At 41.5% G+C, this 27,288-nt stretch overlaps 1 protein-coding gene across 1 annotated transcript in view; it reads left to right on the top strand.

The window, feature by feature from the left end:
- Positions 1 to 27,026, top strand: part of LOC109482273 (gamma-aminobutyric acid type B receptor subunit 1-like) — a 53,023-nt gene extending 25,997 nt beyond the window's left edge. Inside the window, 21 exon segments of the mRNA XM_019784960.1 lie at positions 4,747 to 4,881; positions 6,297 to 6,467; positions 9,695 to 9,796; positions 10,906 to 10,956; positions 10,958 to 10,972; positions 12,682 to 12,876; positions 14,357 to 14,550; positions 15,133 to 15,190; positions 17,545 to 17,608; positions 18,072 to 18,152; positions 18,941 to 19,091; positions 19,508 to 19,640; positions 20,867 to 20,974; positions 21,415 to 21,512; positions 21,768 to 21,871; positions 22,042 to 22,169; positions 23,358 to 23,486; positions 24,543 to 24,677; positions 24,821 to 24,981; positions 25,516 to 25,584; positions 26,355 to 27,026. Coding sequence (XP_019640519.1) covers positions 4,747 to 4,881; positions 6,297 to 6,467; positions 9,695 to 9,796; positions 10,906 to 10,956; positions 10,958 to 10,972; positions 12,682 to 12,876; positions 14,357 to 14,550; positions 15,133 to 15,190; positions 17,545 to 17,608; positions 18,072 to 18,152; positions 18,941 to 19,091; positions 19,508 to 19,640; positions 20,867 to 20,974; positions 21,415 to 21,512; positions 21,768 to 21,871; positions 22,042 to 22,169; positions 23,358 to 23,486; positions 24,543 to 24,677; positions 24,821 to 24,981; positions 25,516 to 25,584; positions 26,355 to 26,502 — 2,430 coding nt within the window. The 3' untranslated portion in view covers positions 26,503 to 27,026.
- Positions 27,027 to 27,288: the final 262 nt, after the last annotated feature.

The raw sequence follows: 27,288 nt of genomic DNA, 5'->3' as shown, positions 1-27,288 counted from the left end.
CACTTCTTATCTCCCCTTGATTACTACTCATCTTCAATCAGCGTTTCCGTCTGATATATGTTACGACTTACGTCACTATTTTACGGGTTGCCTGAAATATCTAAATCCTGAAGACTAATGGTGACTCGTTAATCTCGGTTTAATCTGTGGTTTAATTTTCTCCCAGTCTAATCCTGGATGGCAACCACAAATCCCACGGGGAGACGGTTGGATAATCGTAACTAATTGAGTTACCGAGTGCTGGTGTCGTTGATGCATTTCTCTGATACGAACCGTTGTGTGATAGGATCAGTCAAACTACCGGAGTCATTTCTGTAGTGATGCTCCAGGCTACAAAGCGTCGTGAAAACAGAGGATTATATATGCGCAGCACGTTGTCAGAAAGTACTGAGTCTGCGCGTAATGTGCAAAAGCACATCGACAGAACGTCTCGTTTAAGGTAGTATTCGGGTATTCAAGGACACCCTATCTATAGTTTTCAAGTGTTGTGGTGGAATTTCTGCAACTGACAAAATTCTGATGCTACGTTGACCAAACATCCAATAAAAATCGTGGTTTTGGGCAGGGACAGTACGTTCTGCCAACGTGGTTAAATTCACCACTTTAGTGTTTGACGCAGCCGACCAGTAGCCGAACACTCACGATCACCGACCTTGTTCCCAACCTACTCCAAACCAATGTTGTGGGGAGTTCGAATAGTACTCGTGAGGCCATATTCTGCTGTGTGTGACAGTGGCTTTACAGAGTAAATACGCCCTAGATGCCACCCACTAGCTTGGGAGATACACGTTACGACGCCTCACATCTCCCGCAGCAAAGTTTCCATCCTTGAAAACCTCCCAAACATCAGCAGCAGTTCGATAAATGGGAGGCCTGGGAGACAGGTGCCACTTTGCGATACAATTGTGTTCCATTACTGAACCTGCTGCCCATTACGCACCGAACCAAACTCGGCTGGCTTATTTATCTCGAGTAGACATGTACCAACTTTTTCGATTAAGACTACTTTTTTTATTCGACGTACAAGCTAAGAGAAGAGTTTTTCTTGACTGATTGATGGTTATAATATTGCTGTTATGTGATTACTATGATTAACGAAGGAAAACATGTTTTTTTTTGTTCTGTTTCTTCTTCCGTTCCAAACACTGACCTCTGGCCTGGTCAATGACCTGATTCATACAGTGTATCACCATGGTAACTGGTGTTGGGTTACATAATGTTGCAATTTTATAGCAAGAGGGATTTAGACTCCTGTCACCATATATGTGAATGTGTTTCAGTAAAAATCAACAGAGCAGACCATATGCGAACGGTAAACATTATGCATTTGCTTTACAGTCGTTACCTTTCTACTTATAGAGATATACAGACATGCAGCAGCCAGGAATTTAGCACGCACGGCAATATGACTTTTCATTTGCATGTATGGAACGACATACAGGACGGGGGTGTTTAATTAGTCCCTTTCAATACCTAAAAATACAAGAAAAAAACAAATCACGTCATCTTGACCACAATAACTGATTATATATCGATCTCCGTGAGTTACAGCTGCGAACACATAAACACGGGCGAAAACAGAAACTAGTGCCTTCTCGCGGAGGTAATAATAAGGAAAGGGAAAGACTTGCAGATCTACCTGTGATATATTTATAGAACAGTGACCCTTTTATAGTCTTAGTCTACTCCGAACACGTTCCATTACAAGGAGCTGATATTGCCTGTCTCTACTAGAAGCTCTCTCTTCCTTATCTTGTCTTAGTAGAAGCTATTTTGGGCGAGTCAAGTGAGGACGGGTCAAGAGCAATCCTGATTACCAGTGCAGAATGGTAATGAATTATGTGCAGCTCGTACAATGCTGGAAGACATTTTGAATGTTGTAGAAGGATGGGAAAATAAGTGCTACACATTGATGCACATCAAAAGACAGTCAAACCTGCCCAAAAGGGCCAAGTAAAGACGTGTAAAGTGGGCTTCTTGAAAAGTTAACCTTCCTGGGACAGGATCCAAAATGCTTGCGGCTAATGAACAATGGTTTCGGACTGCTTGACTCGTGGTTGTTAGGAGGTCAGCAGTGGTTGGGTCGCGTTTGGCACTCAATAGAACTCAAACTAGATACGATTCTAGGCGTGGCCCAAATCTGGTCAAACCTTGGGGAAAGGTGCTGAATGTGTGACAAAGGCTTTAAGGCAGTTAATCATGTGTGTGCATCTGTGTCTTGTATGCATAGTGGTCAGCCTAGCCATCCATCCTGTACCTCTTATCCTGTCCATCTGTGACGCCGCCCGACCTAGCTCTCAAGACGGTCCTACATTAAATGGTGCTGGATCAATAGCTTTCAAGCTGCTTTTGACGACAACCCGTGGAGGAGGAGCAAAGGATGTTGCTATATTTCACTGTTTGCCCTGCCGTTGGTGCATCAAAGTGTCAGCCTTTACCCTAGATCTTACCGTAGACTATGAGCGACCATGGAAGGTAGATCTACCCGATTTTACAGAAGAGTCCACACTTTGTTGTTTATCATTGCCCGTTACTTTCCGGGTGAGTCGCTCGCTCTTCGTGTTAGCTTGCTGACATGTATGATAGATGAGTTGTTTATGCCGGCAAAACCCAGGGCGACTGCATATACTTGTAGAGGATCAGGTAGAAGTAGGATACGCCAGCCAGCGACATGTAAGGATTACAGGGCATTTCTAGTACACGCATGAATCGTTACAGTTTAAGCCCGAGGCTTACGGTTGAAAGTCTTCCAAATACATGTCGTCTCATGATTTTGCTTTTTTTCTACTTTATCTACTAGTATTAGGATTACAGAGCAATGCTAGAATACGCATGGATAGTTACTGTTTAATCTTGAAGCTTCTGGTTGAAATTCTTCCAAATACATGTCTTCTCATGATTTTACTGGGGTAGATCAGGAATTTGGTTTATTCCCGTATCAAGAGTCCTTCTTTTTTGTTTCTCTACTTCAACTACTATTATGATTGCAGAGCATTAACACGCATGGGTCTTTACCATTTAATCTTGAGGCTTCTGGTTGAAAGTATTTTTTCCCACTAAAGCTCAATCTCCCACGAAGACGTATGCAGCGGCAATACCCATAGCTATGCGTGGGAGTATGATCAATTGTTACTCGAAACAAAATTAGGTCAAAGTTCCAGATGGTATGACAGCAGTGTCTTTTTAAGACCAGATCAACTCAAATGTACACAATGACTGAGCGTGACATGGCCTATATCATATACATCTAGCATCATTGCATGTCCCTCCATCTTGTAGATCGGCAGTTGAAAGTAACAATAACTATAATATGTAATATATTGTGTCAAACCACACATTTCGAGTGTACTTTATTGATAGAACAGATAGATCTAGACGATTGCCCAGGAGAAATCTGGGTTACAAACGGCTCCGTGACCCCCGGTGTAACCTGCTCGCCCTGCTGAGTAGGTACAAAACGGAAGCCGGTGACGCGGGAGGTTAATGGAGCGATGAGTATCAGCAGTAAATCAGCAGTGGCCCTGCCCGCACTCTCACAAATCAAAAAAAAACGCATTCCCAACCAATAATTTCCTTCAGCTCACCCACTGTTAGCCCATATCCAATCCCGACTTTCCCCATAGGTGCATTAAGACAGTCATCGCAGTCATAAACATGGTTGTGACCAGACGCGTTTGTCATTAAAAAGAGTGGGGAGTGCAGGAAAGCACACGTCTTCACGACGGGATAGACATAAAGTCGTTCTTACATGGGGGCACAGTAAAACACATTTTACATTAAGTGGTATCGGGGTGGAGGATGACTGAGTGGCATCTCGCAGTTCTGCATGCGACCTGTTCCATTAGTTTGTGAATTGATAACCACGGGTACCCCGGGTGTGAGAAGATTTTTACAGTGGCGGAAGCAATTGTCCTAGACTATATTTCAAGTAGAAGCATAACATTATGTTAGAACATGGTAACATACCAGTTTTCAATACATTCTGTACTCGTTGTAAGTTTGCAATTAGTTATCGGGCATGATCTTTCAATTAAGAACTTTCAGTTTTATTCTTGTATCATTTAAAGAATCATACCACTTAAACATCAATGAACATATGGAAAGCACCTGGAGATACTTTCGTATCTGACTGATGAGTGAGCTAGACTTTACAAGACCTGATTATAATCATACATAAAATAAATGAAAAAAATCTATAATCTTTTGTTTGCTTGACTAGTAGTTGTTGTTTTGTACATGGTGCTCTTTTGCATACATTTCACAATACAGCATCTCAGTGTATCCCTTCAATGGTGTGTTCAGTTCAAGTATACTATGTAGTACTGTCTTGCTTATTTTGGTCTTCATCCCTTGAGAGGCATAAGGTCATACGTTTAGCAGTTAACTAGGGCTTTTTGTTCTTCCTATCCTTCCATTCAAAATAACACCACTGCAGGTACGACATAGCAAAGAAACAAAAAGGACGGACAGCAATCGAAAAGATTTTAGCCATTGAAATTCAAATGTCCATTTTAGCAATATTCACAGACATTCAGACACAGCAAAATGCTCTGATACAAAATACTGCTGTCCTACATATAATCCATCTGTCTGGGAAGATGTTGTGTGGGTCAATGTCTGGCTGGCCTGCGCGACTATTATCGATAGGGTTACTTTACAGATAGTATGTGTGTTGACCTTAGACTTGAAAATATCTATTCCCAGTAAGCTTCGAAATCTCTAATTTCTTGTGTTGTGTTGGTACAGTGCAATCCAGGAATCGGCACCAATGTGATGTACCGTCTGGTCTACCATCCACCACCTAAACTCATGTTACTGACCGGCTGCAGTAGTGTGTCTACACACATCGCCGAGGCCGCACACATGTGGAACCTCATGGTTGTAAGTACCCCCCCCCTCCCCTACACTACCAGGTGTTACTGGTTCACTGTGCAGTAACACCTAGCTTCAGTGCACAATGAACCAGTAACATCTTGCTTCAGTGCACAGTAAACCAGTAACACCTAGCTTCAGTGTACAACGAAGCAGTAACACCTAGCTTCAGTGCACAGTGAACCATTAACATCTACTAGTAGCTTCAGTGCACAGTGAACCATTAACACCTAGCTTCAGTGTGCAACGAAGCAGTAACACCTAGCTTCAGTGTACAACGAAGCAGTAACACATAGCTTCAGTGCACAGTGAACCAGTAACACCTAGCTTCAGTCTACACCAGTCATAGTTTCCAGATGAAGATGGCAAACGGTCATCAAAACGTCGGCTTTCGTAAAACAAGTGGTTATGAATAAAGAACTTTGCCATTCAGTCATTCACCAACCTAATGAAGTTGTTTATGGACTGAATAAACTTTATTTACAATCAACTTTCCCCAGTGCTATTCTACATGTACTTATCCGCCGGTCCCAGGTGCATTTGATGGTGGCTATAACATTATCATCGATTTCACGGTCGTCAACCGTAGTTACAACTATAAAACTAGGCCATTTAACTTCTACGCTGCCGATTTGAAAAAGGCTAATAATGTTGATTTGTGATCACAGTGACCACTTCATCCCGTTTTATCGTCCGAAACCCTATTAGTATGCACGGCAGCAAAGTTCCTAAATGAAAATAGTTCATTTTTTCTTGTAGAGCGGTGTGCATAGATTAAAGGATCGTACGACGTAATGAATTTGTATTCTAAATGCCTTCTGGTTGCCATTATAGGTTGCCCATATAGTTACGCATTAAGTAAATGGATTAAGGGGAAGCTAATTTTATCTACTGGTCCATGTCGAAAATATTGTGCAGGGCAAGAAAACGTGGTAATAATAAGGTTGTTACGAAGGTTTTACCTTCTGAATACTCCTGGAAAAGTCGTTATCGTATCCGTAACCCTACCTTTATAGTTCTGTAACTGAATGGCTTAACGTACGGATCAGACACGGTTCTATCTGGGGAGTCTTTGCGTATCCGAGAAGGTCGATTTTGCCCCGGACACGGTTGTGGATACGTGTGGACTAATCAGAACCATGCCTGATCATGATCCTGGATAAAGCACGGTTCTAGATAGAACAGTTTAATCAAAGACATTTATGTGAGATCTGGCCTAGTCTCCACCAGACTTACAACGAGGATTAAAACAAGTCAAATTTAGCCAAGTAGGGAGAATAATTTGCCTGGGGAGATTAGCCTCCCGCGGACTGACCCCTTTGGTGATCGATTCATTGCCCTTTTTTGGCGAATACTATGATCCGTAGTGAGGCCTGGTGGAGGCTTGATCTGACCATGGCTTCTTCCGGTTCTCTCCTCCCAAGCTCGCGTATGGTTCCAGCTCTCCGGCCCTGTCAGACCGGAAACGGTTCCGGACATTTTTCCGGACTCACCCGTCTGCCGTGCTCCACAACCAGGCCCGGATCCGGATGTTCCAGTACTACCGGTGGTCTAAGATCTCCATCATACAGGAGACACAGGAGGTCTTCACGTCGGTGGGTCCCTTTTTTTTACCTCCATTAAAGATGGATATTTTCTTTCTGTGTTTGAGTACATATGTGTGTGTCCATGTGTGTGAGAGTGTTTCCGCATGCACATCCACGCCATACGTTACACTGTTTCACCAATGACTCCTGTCACACATTCAGAACCATCCCCAGACCACCAATCACACCACGGTTGGCTGAAGCTCGGGAGCAGTCTGACCAGATGTAGGCCACGCCGCCCGACCTCTGCTGACCTACTCCCAACCACCAGCCTACCATGGTCCAATCTTCCGCCCAGACCTGAATGTTAAACATTTTGAACATTCGGCTCGCACACCACTCAGCCACAGCCAACTTTGCTCACGCCCTACTCCTGACCAATTTGTTGGGGGGAGTTCGGCTCTAGTGTTCGGATGGCCATTTTCGGCTGTGTGTGACAGGGTCACTGAACACATCTGAACCCCTATGTATAAAGATTGCGCGACCACTCCACCCCTGTAGCTTCAGATTCATTGTATCAATTTTCCAGTCAATTTACCAACTGCACCTTGAATTGCTTGTTTCAATTTCTTGGCTCAGTGATTCGTACAGAGCTTTACAGAGCAGTAGCCTTTATCAGGTACATGTATCATCAGTCGCAATAAAAGAAACACTAAACATCAAGAGTGGATCAGGTGAAAAACGTTGCTTCCCTTTCAATGTGCCTATCTTTACCATTCACTTGGCGATCACTTAAGCCCCTGTCACACATAGTCAAATATGGCCTCCGGAACACTAGCCAAATTCCCCCCAACCATGGTAATAATTTGGAGTTTTGTGCGCAAGGTTGGGTGTGGTTGGATGGTGTTCGACGAGGTCGGCTACTTTTCGACTTCGCCAGCCGAATGTTTCAAAATGTTTTTCTGTGTGGACGGGAAGTCCGACCATGGTTGGCTGATGTTCAGGAGTAGGTCGGGGCGTGGTTGGTAGTCAACTTTGACTCAAATTCAACTCGATTCGATTTGATTCGTATAGAAAGGTAGACGTTGCCTAAACCTGATCAGACTGCCTTCGAAGTTTAGCTAACCTTGGTTGGTTGGTGTTGGTTCTGAATGTGTGACAGGGGCTTTAACGACAACACCAGCAGTTATATCTTTATCCCATATTATAAATTCTTCTAATAGTTGAAACTTTTTCTATCTCTTCATCTGTTGTTTATTGCTGCGGTGTTTTGTAGCAATACTTCCTTCATGTTAACAACATCTACTCTATAGAAGCCTCTGGAATTACTCTGACCTCACATAAGATTAAAGAGAAGCAAAAACATTTGTCAAAGTGTGTCGAAATATATTTTCCGCCGCCTTACAATAGTAGAGTATATTATGAATGTGTGTTAGAAGGCTTTTCAAATCAAAGTGTACGGCTATGAACGAATGCCTGTAAGTATTCGTATTGATTGTCGGCTGCCAGTGTGAATCCATGCGGGCTACAAAATCACAACTCGCAGCCTCACATATTCACCAGACTGTAAAATACTTTTCCCCAGTACAAAGCTGGTAGAAATCAGCGTCGTCTATCAAAATATAAGTACAGCCCACGGCATCGTCAATTTCAACACTTTACGGGCGCTACTTGATAGCATCGGGCTTTCAGCAACTTTTTTTTCAATATCAGCGGATTGTTCCATTACGGAATTGTGATATGAAATCAGCTGCATACAATTTATAATCAAGTCTGCTTTATTATTACCATCGCAAACCGATTTGATGTGTCTGATCTTTTCATACGTTCCCAGCGACGTGGATAGAAGTCAGAGTCAGTTACGTGAGATGTTATTTGATATTGTCCAAATATGAATGCAGTGGGATATGAAATACATTTTATTAGATATTGCATTCACTGCGAGACCGGCAGAAAAATATCACTTCAAACAGCTTCTACAAATTTCCCAATTCTACCATTCAGAGGATATCATCAAAATACTTCGTTTCTACTTAAGCTTACAAAACCCACTCATTATGGCAGTGTTCATTATCCACTGCCTTCAGAGAACTCATACCCCTTAATAGTTGACGTAGCACATCAAGAGTCAGATAATAGCAGTATGTTCTCTATTACTTTACTTTTACTCTCTTTGACACCGTACATGCAATTAGCCTTCGGCCATGATTTTGCAATATTTTATGTATTCATCAACATCTGGTGTATACTTTCTGGAAAGCCGATTATGTGTGTTGTTTTACTGGTAGCCCCCGTTATTCGACCATTATTCGTATGTCTAAGGCTCTACTCTAAAAGCTAACTGTCGCTAAGCTTGTCAAATATCCCCCGTTATATAGACCACTATGTACTAGAACATCCATGGAATAGAATAATCTTTAAGCACATCTTAAAGCATGCATAAAGAAGAAACTGAAGCCAAACACATTTTAAGGTATCCTTAAAGAATGGAGTTTATGTAATGATTCAAACCAAACTATTGACCTAGGTCTCTAATCGCCAAGTATTTTAATACCGTCTGCTCAGGTAACGTTTATTAAAAAAAGTAATGACTTCGCAAGTAATAACATTAGAATAAACCCAGACGGGTGCCAAGAGAATCATCAAGCTCCAAAGGGTATTGGAAGTACAGATTACTTCATATTTAGGACAGATTCGAAAGATATAATGTACCATAACTATAACGCATGCCGGCAACTGCTGACGACTGTTTTATATTCAGCACTTCCATTCGGAATGAATCACGCGGCACATGTATACCATGCAACCAAACAACTCCCATACATCTTCTAATCACTTACTAATACTCTATTTTCCCAAAACACATCATTCAGGTAGACATGTTAGAATTAGATGTAGACATGTTGAAAGTTCATGTAGACTTGTTACAGCTTGCAACTCATCTCACATTCTACGGTACAACCACCCTGAGCAATCTTAACTGTGCAGCTGGGATCGGCTTATTAGACACATGCCGCTGGCTGGCAAGATTGCTCAATGTCAAGTGCATAAAAACTGAAGGAAAGTGTACGCTCCGTGATAAGACAGCTGGGGATATAACGACATTCATCTTTACTACCCGTTTCAAGAGATCAAGAAATACATATCTCAGGCTCTGTCTGGAACGCTGGCGTTTCTAAATACATATTATAGTCTCTCTTGCAACTACTAGAAGTACACTGCCAGCCCAATTGTATACTTTTGACGTATGCTAGTTATATGTACGCACTTATCTGGTAAATGTTTTCTTTTTACAGACCATTGAGGACCTGGAGAAAAGGGCTAAAGAAGCTAACATCACCATAGCTACCAGACAGAGTTTCCTGTCGGACCCAACAAATGCAGTTCGTAGCCTCAAGGTGCGTTAAGCCCACACATTTAGAACATTCCCTCGAACACCAGCCGACCAAGTTCGTGAGCAGTCTAACCAGATTTAGCCCACGCCTACTTTTTGCTACGAATCAAATCGAATTTGAGTTAAATCTGAGTCGAATTTGACCACCAACCATGCCACGACATACTCCCGAACACCAGCCTACCATCAGCCAACTATGGCCTAACCTGCCGTCCATCCCCGAATGTTTAAATCATTTTGAAACATTCAGTTGGCAGAGCCGAGCAGTAGCCGACCTCGCCGGACATCCGCCAACCTTGTTCCCGGCCAACTCCTAACCATGGCTGTGGGGAGTTCGGCTTGTGTTCGGGAGGTCATATCCGGCTATATGTGACGGGCGTTACAGTCTACGTTTTGGGTTGACTGTTGACTGACGTCGACATACGGCCATTTCTGTCCAACTAGCCGGTGGCTATTCCAGTCCTTGCTTCTTTGGGACATCTATATTCAAGGTTTTCTTTCATACCCCATAGCTATACATATCCTTTTGCAGTTCATAATAGTCCTGTAATGCGTCTAAGGGACCACTCAGCCTTTGTTATTGAGATTGGAAAGCGACTGAAGAGTGTGTGTTTGCAAGGTGCTATGACAAGATTCTGGTAATGTTAGGATAATGTTAGTCTCTTGTGTGTGTACTATATTCGCTTTGCTGGAATCCCTAATGGAGTTGGGTTTGACTTCAATAAAACTACCAACTTGAAGGTAAAGGGGCGTTTTTGCTACCGCTAGACGAGTTTCGTTTCATATATCTTCACTTGTGGTACTGGTGGCTCTGGTGTTTCTCAACACATTCACATCCTTCGCCGACTACCAAACAACCAAATTTGACTGAAGTTCTGGAGTATTCTGACAAAATTTAGGCCACGCCTACGTTTCCATACAAATCGAATCGAATTCAGCTTAAATCATTAGATAGCATTAAACAATGTTTAGTTATATGTTCAAGGGCTAGGTGTAACAAGTTGTTAGGTGTAATGTAACCAGCTGCCGCCGCGTCGCGTGCCTGCGAAGGTGGTGTATTACAAGGGTTAAATGCATGGTACTCACACTCAGAACTACATGCTTGTCTTGCAGCGCCAGGATGCTAGAATCATCGTCGGCGTTTTCTATGAGGACATGGCTTTGAAAAGTCTTTTGTCAGGTGAGGCGACTCAAACATGTATGCTAAACGTTTCATCATTCACTCGTATGTCTCACATTTGCCAATAACCCACAATAATGTGTTCTCTTCTAGTATTCTCAGAGCATTTCTATGCATTCACCATATAACAACAAACATATTGAGGGGCTAAACATAGATAACAATAGCATGAAAGTTTATCTGCATGGACAAATTACATAATGGAAATTAAACTGTTTTCTAAAAAGTAATTGACTGAAACTTCGTAAGAATATCTTGGACTTCCTCGGATATCTTACCAAGTGCTCTAGACAAGTGATTTTTTGCACGCGTGACGTCAGCGCTGGGTCGAATTTTATCGGAAGTTGGTACCGCCCCCCGTCTCTGTTATAGATGACAATAGTAACTCTCTGAGTGCCTGCGTAAGCTATTGCCAGTAAAAGTTATACTATGTTGCCTATTTCTATTCATGCGTTATGGGAGTCCGTTCACAACTCACAAGGGAGACATATTCCAAACGCTACGTACGAGCCGTTTACATTCCGACCCTTAAAATGACACCGTCCATCAGGAGATATACGCTTGTGACCCGACCTACTAAAACTTCACAAGATAAGACGAGAATCTATGGCTTTACGTCCGTGTTGGGATCCATTTCCCAGCAAATGGGACCGGAAAGGACCCATTTTGAAGACCAGCCTTTTGGAACAGATAACGTTTATAGCGAGCTAGCTCAATTTGTATAATGGTAAACTCAGAATAGTAAAGAGGAAAAAATAAAAAGGGAAGGATTCTAACCCAAGGTCAAGGGAGGTAGTGTCCGTTGGGTCGGTAGGTAAGGATTCCTTTTTTAGTTTCCGTTCGAAGTTATGAAACAAATAGAGCACTTCAGATAGAGCAACCTCCGTTTGCATACGTGGACAAATATTTCAACCGATTCAATAAAAGGATTTGCCCGTTTCAGCGGGTCTGAAATTCAGGTGTCAAGTTGAAAACTTTAAGGTCTTGGCAGAGGTCGACTCCCCCCCCCCCAAAAAAAAGGGCTGGGTAGGCTGATTTTTGCTAGGGTCGGTCGGGAGAAACCAGAAACACAACATTTCTTTGCCCAGGCCGTACCTGTGAAGTCAGTCGTGTCACAATTTCTCTTTACAATGAAAGGGTTTTCTTTATTTCGGTTTGATGGGTCCAATCCAATTGTTATGATACTAAATGTAGTAAAGTTTCTCTGTTAAGTTTGAGGCTGACTTTAAAACTCATACTGACAAGCTTCTAAATTGATGACGGCTTGTCATAATGGGCCTGTGAGTAAATATTCTCAAAGGCGTTTTGCTTCTAATCAAAGTTATAATAACTTTAAAAGTAGTTGTGACATTATCGGTTACAAATACTCTCTAACGCATCGCGTGATGATAATTAGCTGTACAATTATCAATGTGTGCGAACAGATAAGTGCAATGATTGATACGTTACAATATGAAAGCTTATGTATCATACTTGTTAACTTACATATGTGTTTTCTCTTCTTCCTTGTAGTACAATATTAATCTGTTGTTATACTTTCTGCAATAAAGTGGGGAGGGGGCTTTCGTTGTCATAGACGCCAAATACATGTTTCAAACCGTAATATATCTATAAATCACTGCTTTAACTCTCTTAACAGTCATAAAATCAAAATTAGAAAACTCTCCTACATTATGATCATAAAGAATATTTCTTTCAATAATCCTTAGGTTTACAAGGAAAAGATGTACGGGAAGCGGTATGTGTGGTTCATCATCGGCTGGTACCCTGACAACTGGTACCAGAAAGTGGAGGACAACGACGTCAACTGTACAGTAGCCCAGATGAGAGAGGCACTGCAGGGGCACTTCACTACCGAGATGACCATGAGATCCCTGGACGATACTCCCAGCTTCTCTGGACTGGTCAGATGTTCTCCTAAGGCATATTTTTTATAAAAACATATAACGGCATATTAAAAATGAATTTGACGCTGCTTTGCACCTGATCATGGTTTTGCACCTGATGATGGTTTTGACATATCAACGTGCATGAATGACTTTGTCGACGTACAAATTATTGTTAAATCACAGCCTCATGCCATACCACGTATTGTTTTGTTAGGTAGATTGGATGAGTATATCATATAGTGGTAGATACTATACGTTGAAATTTCTATCAATTAGTGTCAACGTTTTCAAAGTTCTAAAATACTGCAACTTTGTGATGGAGTCGTAACAGTTGCATAATTTCTCGCCGTGTATATTTTATGTGACTACTGCTCACGGTGGTCTGTCACTACGGTATTCTTTCCCATTGCTAGGCGCGTTCTAAAAGGTATCGGGTTACAAGACGCTATTTTGGCCGATTTTGGCCTACCAGTAAAACACTTGAAAATAAACAAAAAGGATTTAATGGTAAATTTCGTCAAATTAAAATGAAATTATTGCCTTAACATCCTTTCAATATTAATTTTTATGTGAAATCATTGATTTTTCAAAATTTCGCTCCGAAAGACGATTTTTTTCGGGTTTCCGACCACAAGTCATGTCATGTTTTTAGGCAAACATCGTTTTAACCTGGCTACGTATATTACCCCAGATTACCGATTTTTATATTTTTCGACGACTAGGAATAAGATCAAAAATCGTGTTTTAGGGATTTTTTAATTTCTGATTTTAAGTCTAGTTTTTGTCGACATATTGGTGAAAAAATTATTTGTTTTTACATTTTTCGCACTAAATTACCCATAATTCAAAATTGAGGCCATTTTTCAAAAATCCCTAAAACACGATTTTCGGGACAACCGTTACGGTCATTTTGAGCCGTGAATGGGGTATGCTTGACTTTCCATGCTTGCAGGTTAAAACGAGTTTTGCAGACATGTCATGTCGACCAAAAGTCTGCATTGTGTTATTCATACTGGCGTAAAGAATCATTACCATATTCAAGGTCACCCAAGGGTACGACAGTAGCTTCGCTACATGTTACATGTCCACAAAAAATGATAGCGGACATGTACTGTCCTGGAAACTGTTTGTATTTATAGAAAAGTGTTGTTTTTTATCTGTTGCACGGCACGGAGGCAGAAAGGCTTGTTTTGCCGCTTCATTGTAAATGACCGCAGGTGACCCCGAAATAGAACGCGGGTTCGATTCGAATTGCCCAGATCGAACACGATCGAACACCGTTCGGATTCTATGGCATGTGGGAACTTTGCAACCCAGATTTTACCACCGTGGCTGGGTTGGAAGTAGTGTTTTGGGTGATGCTGGTTGGGGGGGGGGGTATATAGTTTTGTCTGTATCTATAATGATTATTTCCCATGTTGATGTAATACAATACAGTTGAAATATAGTCGCAAAATACTCGCCGCAAGTATGAAATGTCCGATATCGTATACAGAATGTGTCACGGTTCGATGAAGAGTTGCTAGACAAGCTCAACAACAGCGACCCTAACGACACGCCAGGCTACCCCGAGGCTCCCTTGGCGTACGACGCAGTGTGGGCCCTGGCGCTGGCTTTGAACCAGACTATCACCAGGCTTACAGAGAAAGGAGTCAATGTGGGCCTGGACAAATTCACATATGACAATAGGTGAGAACATTTTCTACCATTATTAGCTGTAACGCCTTGTGTCTTGAGCTAAAATAATAATAACCTTTATTGTACATTCATGCCCTATCGGGCTAAGTACAGGTGAACAGATGAAAGGGTAATATACATGTTTGTAGAACAAATAGCTCTAAAACCACACTAATACAAAGGTTTAGCTTCTTCTCGTTCTGAGCTAAGATAACATGATAACACTCATTAATATATAACATTTTTTGTGTTGTCGTTTCTTCTAATCAAAACAGGTGTATGCCTATTATACGTCACGTATATATTTATAATTGATTGGAGAAGTAGTCTGGGCAAGTAGTCTGCTTTGCTACTTTGTTAATTTATGCTATATATGTTTGGGAGTGAATGAGTGGATATTGTGTTTCATTCGATTGATAGGGTCTTCACGTGGTATCGCCTCGAACGTATGAAACATAAACCACTGTATGATAGCGGAGTAACTTTCATCATACAACCGTATAATAATTCATTCTATGATGTAATTCATTAACGCAAACTATATGTACATCCCTGGAGTTTGATATCTCTGATCTTTTTTTTTTGTTCTTACAGTACTATATTCCGTGAATTTTACCGTGCCATGGACTCTACGTCGTTCCAGGGAGTCTCGGTGAGTGTCCGGTTATACATAAGGCCACAGCAAGTAAATTTTATGGCTGACATCCACCACATAACTCCAAATCTAATGCGATAGAGTGACAAAAAACAAGGCAGGCAAAAAAATTCGTACATTTTCAAATTTTGACATCATAAACCTTGTTAAACGAGAAATGATGCATATATTTTGCTAAGTTTACTGCCAGCTTTTACACCATCCATCTATCACTGAAACAAGTTTGAAATATTAGTTTTCAGTCATTGTACAAATGGTTTCGTACATCAATTTTATAGCAGTAAAAGAAAAACAAAAACTTTTGTCCTGTCTCCTCTTTTCATGGTTATCTGCCATCCATGTTCCGACATGGCAACAGACATCTTTGTCTTTTTCTTTAGGTGTCCAAAATCAGGCGAAAATTATTGCGCGCGTAGATGTCATCCATAAAAATTACTTACTGTGGCCTAAGTACACATGTCACATTTTTTATTGAACATGACTGTAATAATGGTAGTTCGCTCGAGGGTGACGGCAGAGGGGTATTTTCCATCCATCAGCTACGGTCCTGTAACACCTGTATAAATGAATAACAGCCTTTTTGGACTTACATAACATGCAAACGACATAGAGACTAAATATTCACCTCCTGATGACTTTGAGAAAACCTTTGATGCCTTTGATGAAACCTTCACACACTGTAATGCTACGCCTTAACCTCAGTATTTCATGCAGAGCCAAATGCTGAGATCTTACACACAAGACTCAGGCATACATGCATTTCATTTCGTGACATATTAGACAATGAAAAACGTATCCGGCGCTCGGTTGCAAAAAAATTTGATCGCACGTTTCGATCAAAACGCGGAGATCTGTAAGCCGTCCCTTTGAATTCCGTCTAGAGTCTGCGTCAGCTGAAAATGATAGATCCCATTAGAATCATCACCTTCGTGATCGGCATATTAAACACGAACTTGACGCTGCTTTGCACTTGATCATGACTTTGACACTTGAATGAAATGACCTCGTAGGTACATATTAACGTGCATGAATGACTTTGTCAAAGTCAGGCTGTCAGTTTTACCCTTTTCCCTGGGGTAGCGTGTATAATCTCCCGTGACCTGCGTGTTATACCCTTATGCGAGGTTAAACTGTACTTGTCATTTTGTCAACCCAGCCTGCCTCGGCGGCCCTTTGTACAGAGCCGTTATATCAGCTATCAAAGGGAATAATTCATACAGCGGCCATGCGATGCTTTGAATCACAAATCATTTGTACTGAGCCAGGATTCGTGGCTTATTAGGGCTCGTGCCCAACGCCGTAGAACGAACCTGTATGTACATAGAGAAAAGACGAGACGACATAAATACATACACATGACAAAGATATATGATATCTAACCACAGAGACATGCTATCATCATGGAGCACGCTCTGCTCAATTTACCATTAGCTGTATTTTGGGCACATTAAAGTCAACGTCACTTTGATCTTGGATCCCCCTCTGAGTCTTTATGCCCCACTAGATTATGCAACGACTCTGTGGTATAAATACTTAAGCAACAGAATGCTTCACTGCTTTTTTACACCTAACAAAAAGTTTCACCCTCAATAACTGAACAAACTTGACTGTTCAATAAAAAATGGTCATGGTAAACTATGTATGGAGTTGTAATGACGCTTAATTGAGACAGTTTTTTAACCTCTTTCGCTACAACGCGTATGGGTACACCTGTAGAGGCTGTATGTAACCAAACTGAGATAGCTAGTTCGTGGCACGCTGTTTGGTTTACTAATTCCTGGAAAACTTAATCATGCACATCAACATTTGGTTTAATTCCTGGAAAACTTCTCCATGCGCAAAAACATTTGGTTTAATTCCTGGAAAACTTCTTCGTGCACATCAATATTTCTTTTAGTTCCTGGAAAACTTTTTCGTGCACATCAATATTTCGTTTAGTTCCTGCAAAACTTCTTCGTGCACTTTCCAGTTTAGTTCCTGGAAAACTAATCCATGCACATCAGCAATTGGTTACTAATAGATTGTTGGAAAACTTGTTCATGCAGAACCTCGTTTTTCATCAAGTTTGGCCAAACGTATGCGTACCATTTCAGACTTCATCGATCAAAGTCGTCGGCAGTGAAGATGGATGCAGTGAAGGCGTGTTATGTGTCTGCCGTGTCTGTTATGGATATGATATCAAATATCACGATACCGGCGTACTTGAGTTCATCTTCAGACCGTACTGATTTGGTTATGTCTCCTCTCTTCATATATATTTGCCATCCACGTTCAGGCATGGCAACAGACATCTTTGCTCTTCGTGGCCTTATGAAAGAACTGACTAACATGCCTGTGGCTATATCTGACAGGGTCCTGTACAGTTCCTGTCTACTGGAGACCGCCTAACTCTGACGCAGATCGAGCAGATGTGGGGTAAGGAATCATTTTACTTCTGCAGTACCAAATGCTTGTGTGGTTGACAGGGGGCGTTCGTTTATGATCTCTCGCGATTCGTCACAGACAGTCGTACTTAGGTGTAGGCTGTGACAGAACGAACCACTAACAATGATTTTAACACAATCTTTTCGTTAACAAGACAGATGAGTCTTGTCCGACTCAAGCACGACTATCACAAGAGAAACTTCAGTTTGCAATCGTATGACGTAGGTATTAGACACAGTGAACTATCCCTATATTTTAAATAACCATTCTATAGAGAGTGACAGGTTCTATGACTTACAGATGACGAGCTAGTTAAGATCTCACCATTTGTGGGTTAGCTAATTTATAACGATCCATCGTTACCTTTTATGCCATTATAAGGATAGTTGATGAGTTCCACACAAGATGTTGTAATTGTCAGCTCCTATATTTAATATGTAATCATCGTTTACAGATGGAAAATACTACAAAATCGGTTACTACGACAACAAAAATAACAACTGGACGCTGAATCACAGCTTCGTACGATGGAATGGTGAGAATATGACTTTCAAATGTGGTGTTCTGGTGGTATGTGGTATGAGGTCGTGCCGTAGTATATAATCCATAGTGTAATACAATAGTAAGTGACGTATGAGTAATCTATTCTATGATGTAATTCAATCGTGTATTTCTCTACTTCTCCAAGTTCACATATATATCTATTCATCTATGTATCTATCAATCTAACTACCTGTCTATCTAATAATATAGTCCCAATACATTCACCAAAACACAATAAGCTTCCTGAAGTCTGAAATCTATGAGTTTATGTTTAGTCTTAGATTCGCAGCCTGAGCTCTTGCTTTTTAACCATAGAAGTGTAACAGTTATTTCTTTAAATGGCACCGATTACTACCAAATCTATTGGCCTGGACAACTCCAATCTGTCGAAGGACTGATTTCTAGAGTCTCGATGCTAGATGCTAGATACAGATTCAAATATATCTGTACATGCAATGATTCCCACAATGCAAAAATAGGCAAATATATAAACGACTTAGAAAAAATACCAAAACTCGTGATTAGCCCCATTCAGTTGTAAAGACCTGTGCTAGCCCCATTCAGTTGTAAAGACCTGTGCTAGCCCCATTCAGTTGTAAAGACCTGTGCTAGCCCCATTCAGTTGTAAAGACCTGTGCTAGCCCTTGTTGTTTGATTAATTAAGACATTAGGTCTTATTCAATACTTTTCTTTTTTTTTTGTACTTTGTCATACATTGTACCATGTGCAATTGTCGTGCAATGAAGTCATTCTTCTAATCTCTGGCTGTTGTTTTGGTAGGACCACATCCCCCGTACGACCGCACGCGGGTTGTAGAGGACCTGAGGCTGGTGTCCATGGAGCTGTATGTCGGCATGTGTTCCTCCGCGCTCATCGCCATGCTGGCAGCGTTCGGCTGTCTGGTGTTCAACGTGCTGAACAGGAACGTTAGGTACGGGCTGGGCTGCGGAGGGAATAGAGAGATCTGCTGGTTAGGTGTTGGAGAAATGTTGTGTTTCCGATTACCCGACCGACCCTAGCAAAAACCTACCAACCTAGAATTTTGGGCGGTTGACCACTGGCCAGGTACATAAAATTTCGACCTGACATCATAATCTCCAACCCTTTGAAACGTTACTTCACGCATATTTTCTAACCATTCCTATTCCGTAGATATGTGTTCCTTCTGCAGAAGCAAACGGGGGTACGGGTCAAGCCTGGTCCTGGTGCATTTCAACTTTATATTGTGAGAGAGAGACCTCGATCTGTGAAAATTTGCACTACTGGATCAACAATTGTTATATACTATCTATGTAATACGCAGTCGTGCAAGGTAACTTATTTACACGTAGAAATCTGTACCTTCAGGTACATCGCCATGTCACAGCCGGGTCTGAACAACATCGCCGTCCTGGGGTGCGTCACCTGTCTCTCCTGTATCTTCCTCTTCGGCCTGGACAACTCCAATTTATCGGAGGACCAGTTCACAACTCTCTGTCAGGTAGAAAAACACTTTATTAAAGCTGGCGGTGGGGCCAACATGGGAATTGTCGGTTGGGTATCCTGAGTGCGATGCGACGATGTATGACTCAAATAATTGGTAATTTGTAAATACTGATATTTCATCCAATCGTTTGAGACATTGTCTAACTTGAACAGAAGAAAAATCACTACCTTTGGATATCAACGACAATTTCACGAATTCAACTATTATGTATGTATTTCTTTGGTTATTTCACCTCCTGTCATATACTGTAAAGTGTCCACCAGTTCAGCCTTCATGGCTGGCAACATACAATGATACATTGCCAGCCAATGATAATTCTACCGTTTGCACGATTTCAATAACGTTATATAAAACGATCTCTTGTTACCTCCATGAAAAATGGAGGTATTGTTTTTGGCGGCGTCTGTCTGTGTGTCTGTGTGTCTGTGTGTGTTTCCGCAACTTTGTAGTCAGCATAACTTCATAACGCCTTTATGGATTGTGATGATATTTGGTATGCTGATAAGTCTTAGGAAGACAAAGGTCAAGGTCAAATATAGGCCTCCTGGTGGATGACCTTGGTACTGCAGCAGAACTTCCGGTTTTCGTATCTTTTGTCCTGAACATGCTATGGTCTTGAATTTTTGGTGACAGATAGCTTTTCCTGTTAGGAATAAGTGGTGTGGGTTTGGTCCCCCTAGCAGCTTGTTCAGGAACTGCAGGGGACTTTCGGGCGAAATCTTTGAAAGCCAATAAGTCCAGATAGGAACAGCGTATTTTCATCATTTTTGGTGTGTAGGTATCTGACAGAGAGATGTACATAATTAACTGCAAATTATGCAAATGAGGACTTTATTTGCATAATTAATGAGGAAATTCTATAATTACAGTGTTTTACATTATAGAACTTTCATACATGTAATGTATGTAACCTATGGCAGATGGAACATCAACAGATACTAATTATGCAAATGATGACCTAATTTGCATAATTAATGCAAAAAAATATATGATTTCTCAATGGTGAATGATGGGAATGTCTTACTTGGGACATCTTTAAGTTAATCAAAAGTTAACATCACGATGCATGTATTATGTTAATGCAGAGGTCATTTGCATAATTAAAGAAGAAATTTACGTTTACATATCAAGCCCATATTTCATGGAGGTATGAGATCTCGGAACTCTTGGTTTATTTTGGAGATTATTGATGTTAATCTGATGTTAATTTTGTCCTGTAGGTCAGGACGTGGGTACTTGTGGTTGGCTTCACCCTGGCTGTGGGATCCATGTTCTCCAAAATCTGGCGGGTACACAGGCTCACCACCAGGGCACGGGAGGAGGACAAGGTGCACACTTTGAATACTTATGATGCATGTTTAAACTGTAAAATCTGGTCAGACTGCTCCCAAACAGCAGGCAACCTTGGTTGGTTTGTGGTCGGGAGAGGAGAGTTCTAAATGCATGGTGTGTGTGTATGGCAGCCAGTCTCTGTAAATTGCACACGGCAAAAAATGTCACTCTTGACACACATTTGTTACTGCAAATATAATGCACATATATCCATTTATCGACTCTGTTATTGTGTTTCTGGGCGCATAAAAGCTTACAAGGACGCAAGAGGAGAGTCTGACGCAAATTGCATAGACATTAACAAATAACATAGAACGTATGGTCTATACAACCGACACTTTAAATCATATTGCGATGACAAGATAAAGACATAAAAGCTATAATTCCCAGATTTGTGCCATCATTATTACTCCTGACAACAGATGATTCCTTCCAGGTGGTTGAGGCCTGGAAACTCTATGCTCTACTAGGTCTGTTTTTGGCCATTGACGTCATCATCATGATCGCCTGGCAGTTGACGAACCCCATGACGAGGTAAGTTTTACAAATTACCTGTCAATCATGCAGTAATCTGTTCAACGTTAAAAGGCATATGTGACAGAGCCCATGTCATGATCAATCCTGCGATCGTGTTTACAATTGTTATGGTGAGGTATCGTCGTCTAAATATAAACCACATCATGTCAGGATTCGAACCCGGTACCTCTTGGTTCCGAGTCGAGCACTCTGCCATTACGCCACATGACCCCAAATCTTTATTATTAGTATGTCTCTCTGTTTGTATATTAGGTATCTAGAGGAGTTTCCCCAGGAAGTGCCTGAAGGAAATGACGACATCCTCATCCAGCCCAAACTGGAACACTGCACCTGTGACAACTTCACCATATGGCTTGGTAAGCGTAATTAGTTGTGGATGGTAGTTAGCACATAGACATAGATTTTCTATGTTTATCCAGAAGAATCCTTTGCCTTTTGAAAAATGTGCTAAAGACATAGACTATGGTCAACACACACTCTCACACGTTTTGTGTCTAAAATTGCTGTCTCCTGTGATAACCCCTAGGTGTCCTGTACGGCTACAAGGGTCTCCTACTGCTGTTCGGCGTTTTCCTGGCCTACGAGACACGCGACGTCAACATAAAGGACATCAACGACACGCGATACGTCGGGATGAGCATCTACAATATAGTGGTAAAGCCTATGGGAAAATGTTGTTTCCCGTTACCCCACCTACTCTGGGTGTTGCTAGTTCACTGTGCACTGAAGCTAGGTGTTACTGGTTCACTGTGCACTGAAGTTAGGTGTTACTGGTTCACTGTGCACTAAAGCTAGGTGTTACTGGTTCACTGTGCATTGAGGCTAGGTGTTACCGGTTCACTCTGCACTGAAGCTAGGTGTTCCTGCTAACAAATCGGTCCCAAGCACAAAGTGATTGCGGGAGATTGCCAAATGGGTTCATAAATACAATTAGCAGGATGATAGTGGTACCTGAAAAATAGACTGTCACGTTGAGGTCAATTGTTGCAATGTACTATCCAAGATTGCATTGGTGACCTCTGCCTCTTTGACAGGGGTTATGTACCGATGGTGACCTGTGTGACATCTCCAATAATGGCAGTCCATAATCAAAGGTCTGCACTATCCCATGATCGATACATGGGGTCGGGCAGGTTAATGTAAACATGAGAGCCGACCAAACACTGACAGCCTGTGTCAGAGACAATTAATCGAGTTCTCGTTTTTCAAAGAATTTCATAAGCACTTGGCTTCAGAACCCTTGACATTTGGACTATGTGGATATGTTGAGAATCTCGCTGACCTTTTTCTGCTCCTTGATAAGTGATTGTAACCGGTTGAGACGATACAATTCAAATGCCCATCAACGTTTAGTCAACATATTTGCAAGTCAACACTTTTAACCTTTAACGTTTTCTACCTACTAGGGTGCCTTGGTGGTAGCAGTAACCAATAGAAGGAACGAAATATTCAATCCCTGAATCAATAACACATGTTTAACTTGTAAGGTATCATATTAGACAGGCAAGGTGGCCTTATGGTGCGAGTTGTTTAGTTAGAATCTGAAAGTTCTGGGTTCGAATCCCTGGTGGCAATATCAAATGCTATGCCCTTGGAAAATGCACTTAATACCCATTTCTCTCCCCTGATTTGAGTGAAAATCGGTACCTAGCTTCGGTTACGGACGTCCTCTCGAATGGGGATTCTGTGTTTCTGGAGAGCCAGGCCCCGAACACAATAAAGAACCCACCACACTTATCGAAAACAGTAGGGGTTCATCGCCGTGTGAGAAATAATTCTTACCGTACCAACATCGGACGGCTTGTGAAAATCAAATGAATATCGAATCTGCTGCATCCGCAGGTGTTGTGCCTCATCACGGCGCCAGTCACCATCCTCATCAGCAGTCAGCAGGACGCTACCTTTGCCTTCACGTCTCTGGCGATCCTGTTCTGCACTGTCATCACCCTCGGACTCATCTTCATCCCAAAGGTAGAGTCAATAGAAAAACAAGAAATCACGTACTATTTCAGACTTCCAAGAATTTTTTTTTTGGGGGGGGGGGGGTCGTCAATTTATTGGAACGGTGGGGGTATTGCATGATGCAAGTGGTGTATAATGTCGTCAAATATTACACCATCGAACTCCTTCATTTACTGCCACACGGTCTTTTGACCCCCTCCCAATTGGCTGGTCATTCACAAAATAGTTTTCGAACTTGATTTAGGTTGATAATAAGACCGTTGTTAAGCATTTTTACATTCTCTTTTACATCTTGTTTATTACCTTTACAATGGCACTCCTTAGATATTTGGTCTGATTGTTAGTTGGGGAAACGAGCACCAAGCCTGATTACTTGCACAACCGTATCCTCTTTGTGTTTATTATTACCGCTGTGTCTCATACAATTAAAACACGCATTTATTGCCCTTTAAAAGAAGACATCATTTGAAATGGCTACGCTGAAGGTTGTCCAACGAGCACCATATTTGATTATTTACCACTCCCCTTTGTACTATAAGGGCAAAAAGACGTGGTCCATATGAGGTCAAAGTTCAAGGTCAGATAGCAAGGTCAAAGCTACCGATGTGCAACGGCTATCATATCAAAAATATTCCAGACACCCAACTTTTCAAAAACCATGATGAGAATTAGCCACCTCAGGTGGTACCGATATCTCCTCTGGCCCATGGACTAATTAACTTAATTCAAACTTTCAAGGAACAAGCAATGGAGATCTGATCGATCGAACTTGTTACTTTCGAGACGAAAGCATTATTTTGGGCGGCGTATGTATTTATCGTTTCCTCAGCAACGAGGATTGAACGTGAGTGGGCGAAGATGGGGTTCAATTGATTGGAGGCGTTGTGACATGGTACTCCCGGGTGGTAGATGTGGTATGAGGTCGCCATGAATGTTCTGTGTATAAAGTAAGCGTTGTTGTGTTCTCTTGTGTTATGTTGGAATACAATTCAGGCATCTTTGTTGAGCCCGTAACAATGTTGATAACAAATGATAAAACTTCACATTGGACGTTTATTACAACAGATCATGAACTACAAACAGAAGAGCATAGAGGAAACCTCCCAGCCTCTCCAAACTCCTGGAGTGACGCAGGAAGAAGAGGAGAAACAGAAAAGACTCCAGGAGGAAAACGACACGATGAAGAAGCAGATATCACAGGTAAAAGAGAGTAATAAAAATTTTGTACCAACTCTTGGTAAACTCCAAAATTTGCCATGAAGAAGTCAATACTCTCTTAGAATGGCTGGTTTGCGTGTAATAGATGTTTTAACAAGTCTTATTTGCTTGCTGATAAAATGCAGAAGGAGGAACGCATCCGCGAACTTCAGAAGAGTTTGAAAGAGCTCCTGAAAGAGGGACAGAAGATGACAACCACCTTCCTTGCGCCCCCTGGCGTCGGTAGACTGCGCTCCACTGGCAACAATGTTGGACGCTTCTCTTCTTCATCGATGGTATCATCAAGGTACGAAAGATTATTCGGAAAATATTTTACACAAGAGTATTTTCCATATGTTAAACACAAGTCAAAATGTATGGTTGCTAGATTCTCGTCAACTTTAAAGGCATCCAGTGCAATTACAGGGCATCAAAACTATATTTTCAATTTTCTGACCATTCTTTTAATGTAGCAGGTTTTGACAATTCAATCCATAGCATACCGATATCTGTGAGGTAAAAATGCAATGTCAATTTCGTAGCATAGGTTGATTCTAGCTATTTGTGTGCGGTACCCAAAAAGAGACGCCTCATGTAGCTTGTTTTGGGGCAATTTCAAATACTTCCAGTATGAAATGATGACAGAAATTTGCATAGGAATTGGAAGTAAATTCCACTTAAGGCAGATTTCCTCACCCAGAATATGTTTGTTTTGCCGCTCTGAAATTGCATTAGATGTCTTTAAAAATGACAAAATGACAAATTAGCCCTGCTCCAGGGAGTAGTGTAACTGTGTGCTGTACAATGTCTGTCTAAGTGTTTTATGTCTGATACTTTACAGCGTCGTGTCAAGCTATGTTTCCAGCGCTGCAGAAGTATTCGAGGAAGTATTGGACACCCCTCCCCCTAAGTAAGCACTGGCCACTTCCAATGACATGTACAATATGCGTCATGACGTCATACAGTTGCTACTTCCGGGACGGAAGTATTGGTTTGGGTGGCACTGCTTTAAGGGGTGTTTGTATGTTTCGTTTCTAGAGTGGCAACGGTGGTTTTCACAGTTGATTTATTAATAGGTTATGGTTGAAGCTGGTCGGGTTTTAGTATTTAAATGTGTAATACTAATAGTTGTTCAAGAAATCAAACGAAAATTAACGGCTTAAATTTTTGCCCTTCCTCCTCACTTTTGCCCCTTGACCTTTCAAAACTTCCCGTTAGGAAAGGGTCAAATGTGTGTCACCCTAACTGGCTAAGCAAAGTTTGATATTCTTTCTTTTCGTCTCTCTAAGTTGACTAAGTCACGAGAAAATTGTCCCTTTCCACGTATAACCGCACGTTTTCGAAAACATGCCTAGGGCCTTTAAATCGGAAGTATTGTTTTGGTTGCGTAAGATCATGATTGGTTTGTATATTTGGGTTCCAAAGTAAGTTTGAGGAGATTGGGTTTCCCTTGATTGACAGGGTTTTTATCCGGTATACCCTGGGTTCAAGGACGTGGTCGCCATGCCATGAATGTATGAAACATAAACCAAGATGCATCATAAAAGAGGAGTTTCCCCATACAATGTGTAATAATGAATTGCGATTTAACGCAAAACTATGTCCACTTCCGGAAGTTTAAAATCAATGATTCCTTGCTAACACTGTGCTCACTTCCTTACTCTTCAACCGTACCTGTAGATATCGGGGGAAAGCACCTTCGATCAGCTTCGATGTTGGGGACGAGACCATCGAACGTGTGCCTGATCACGTGACGCTGCCCACCGTCAAGGTGACCTTGTCGGAAGAACCGGCGGAAGATGGCGGCCAGTTTGAGTCCTTCTTGTGACACGCCCTGTGGCCGGTTTGTCTTGGAGCAAGCGAGCGAGGAAGAAAACGATAAAGGCACCCAATGCAATTTCAGGGCATCAAAACAAAACAAATATTCTGGATGAGGATATATGTCTGATATTGACATCTGCTGTGCAATTTCTTAGCACATTTTTGTCATCAGTTTGCACTTGAAGCATTTGAAATAGCCCAAAAGAAGCTACTTAGGGCGTCTCGTTATTGGGGGCACCACCCATAAATAGCTTGAACCAGCTTATCAGTATGGGGTGGGATTAATACATTAAAAGAATGACTAGAAAATGGACTCTGGAAATCCATTTTTGCCGCCTTGAATTTGAATTGGATGTCATTGGATGACACTAAATACACCAGTTTCAGTTGGAACAACCATAATAAGTTTTTTCAATGAACAAAGGTGTTTGTACATAGAAAGTACATAACCTTTCCTATCGTGACTACATATGATTGTAGGTTATAACTTTTCGCTTTGTTTACTTTTTGAAAGAACGTTTTTCACGAGCCGTGGTGCCAGGTTCTGAACCAGCTGCCATGTTCACTGTTGGCAGAATTCTATTGATCAGAAATCAAGGACTGGCCCTAGCTGGAGGTATGATTTTTTCATGGTTCGATATGTTCAATACCTTTAGAAGAGTGTATATTTTGTGTAAATATTTATGTTAATCGATAATACTATTAATGATAAGACAGTTTGTATTTTAGTGTCATTAAACACTTTTAAGAAGGGTCCGAGCGCAGTACAAAAAGGCTGTAGCTGACCTAAAGT

The sequence above is a fragment of the Branchiostoma belcheri genome, unplaced genomic scaffold, assembly GCF_001625305.1.
Source record: "Branchiostoma belcheri isolate BF01 breed outbred unplaced genomic scaffold, Haploidv18h27 scaffold6, whole genome shotgun sequence".
NCBI lineage: Eukaryota > Metazoa > Chordata > Leptocardii > Amphioxiformes > Branchiostomatidae > Branchiostoma > Branchiostoma belcheri.
Note: the sequence above shows the minus strand (reverse complement) of the source record. Positions and strands in the feature narration are given on the sequence as shown.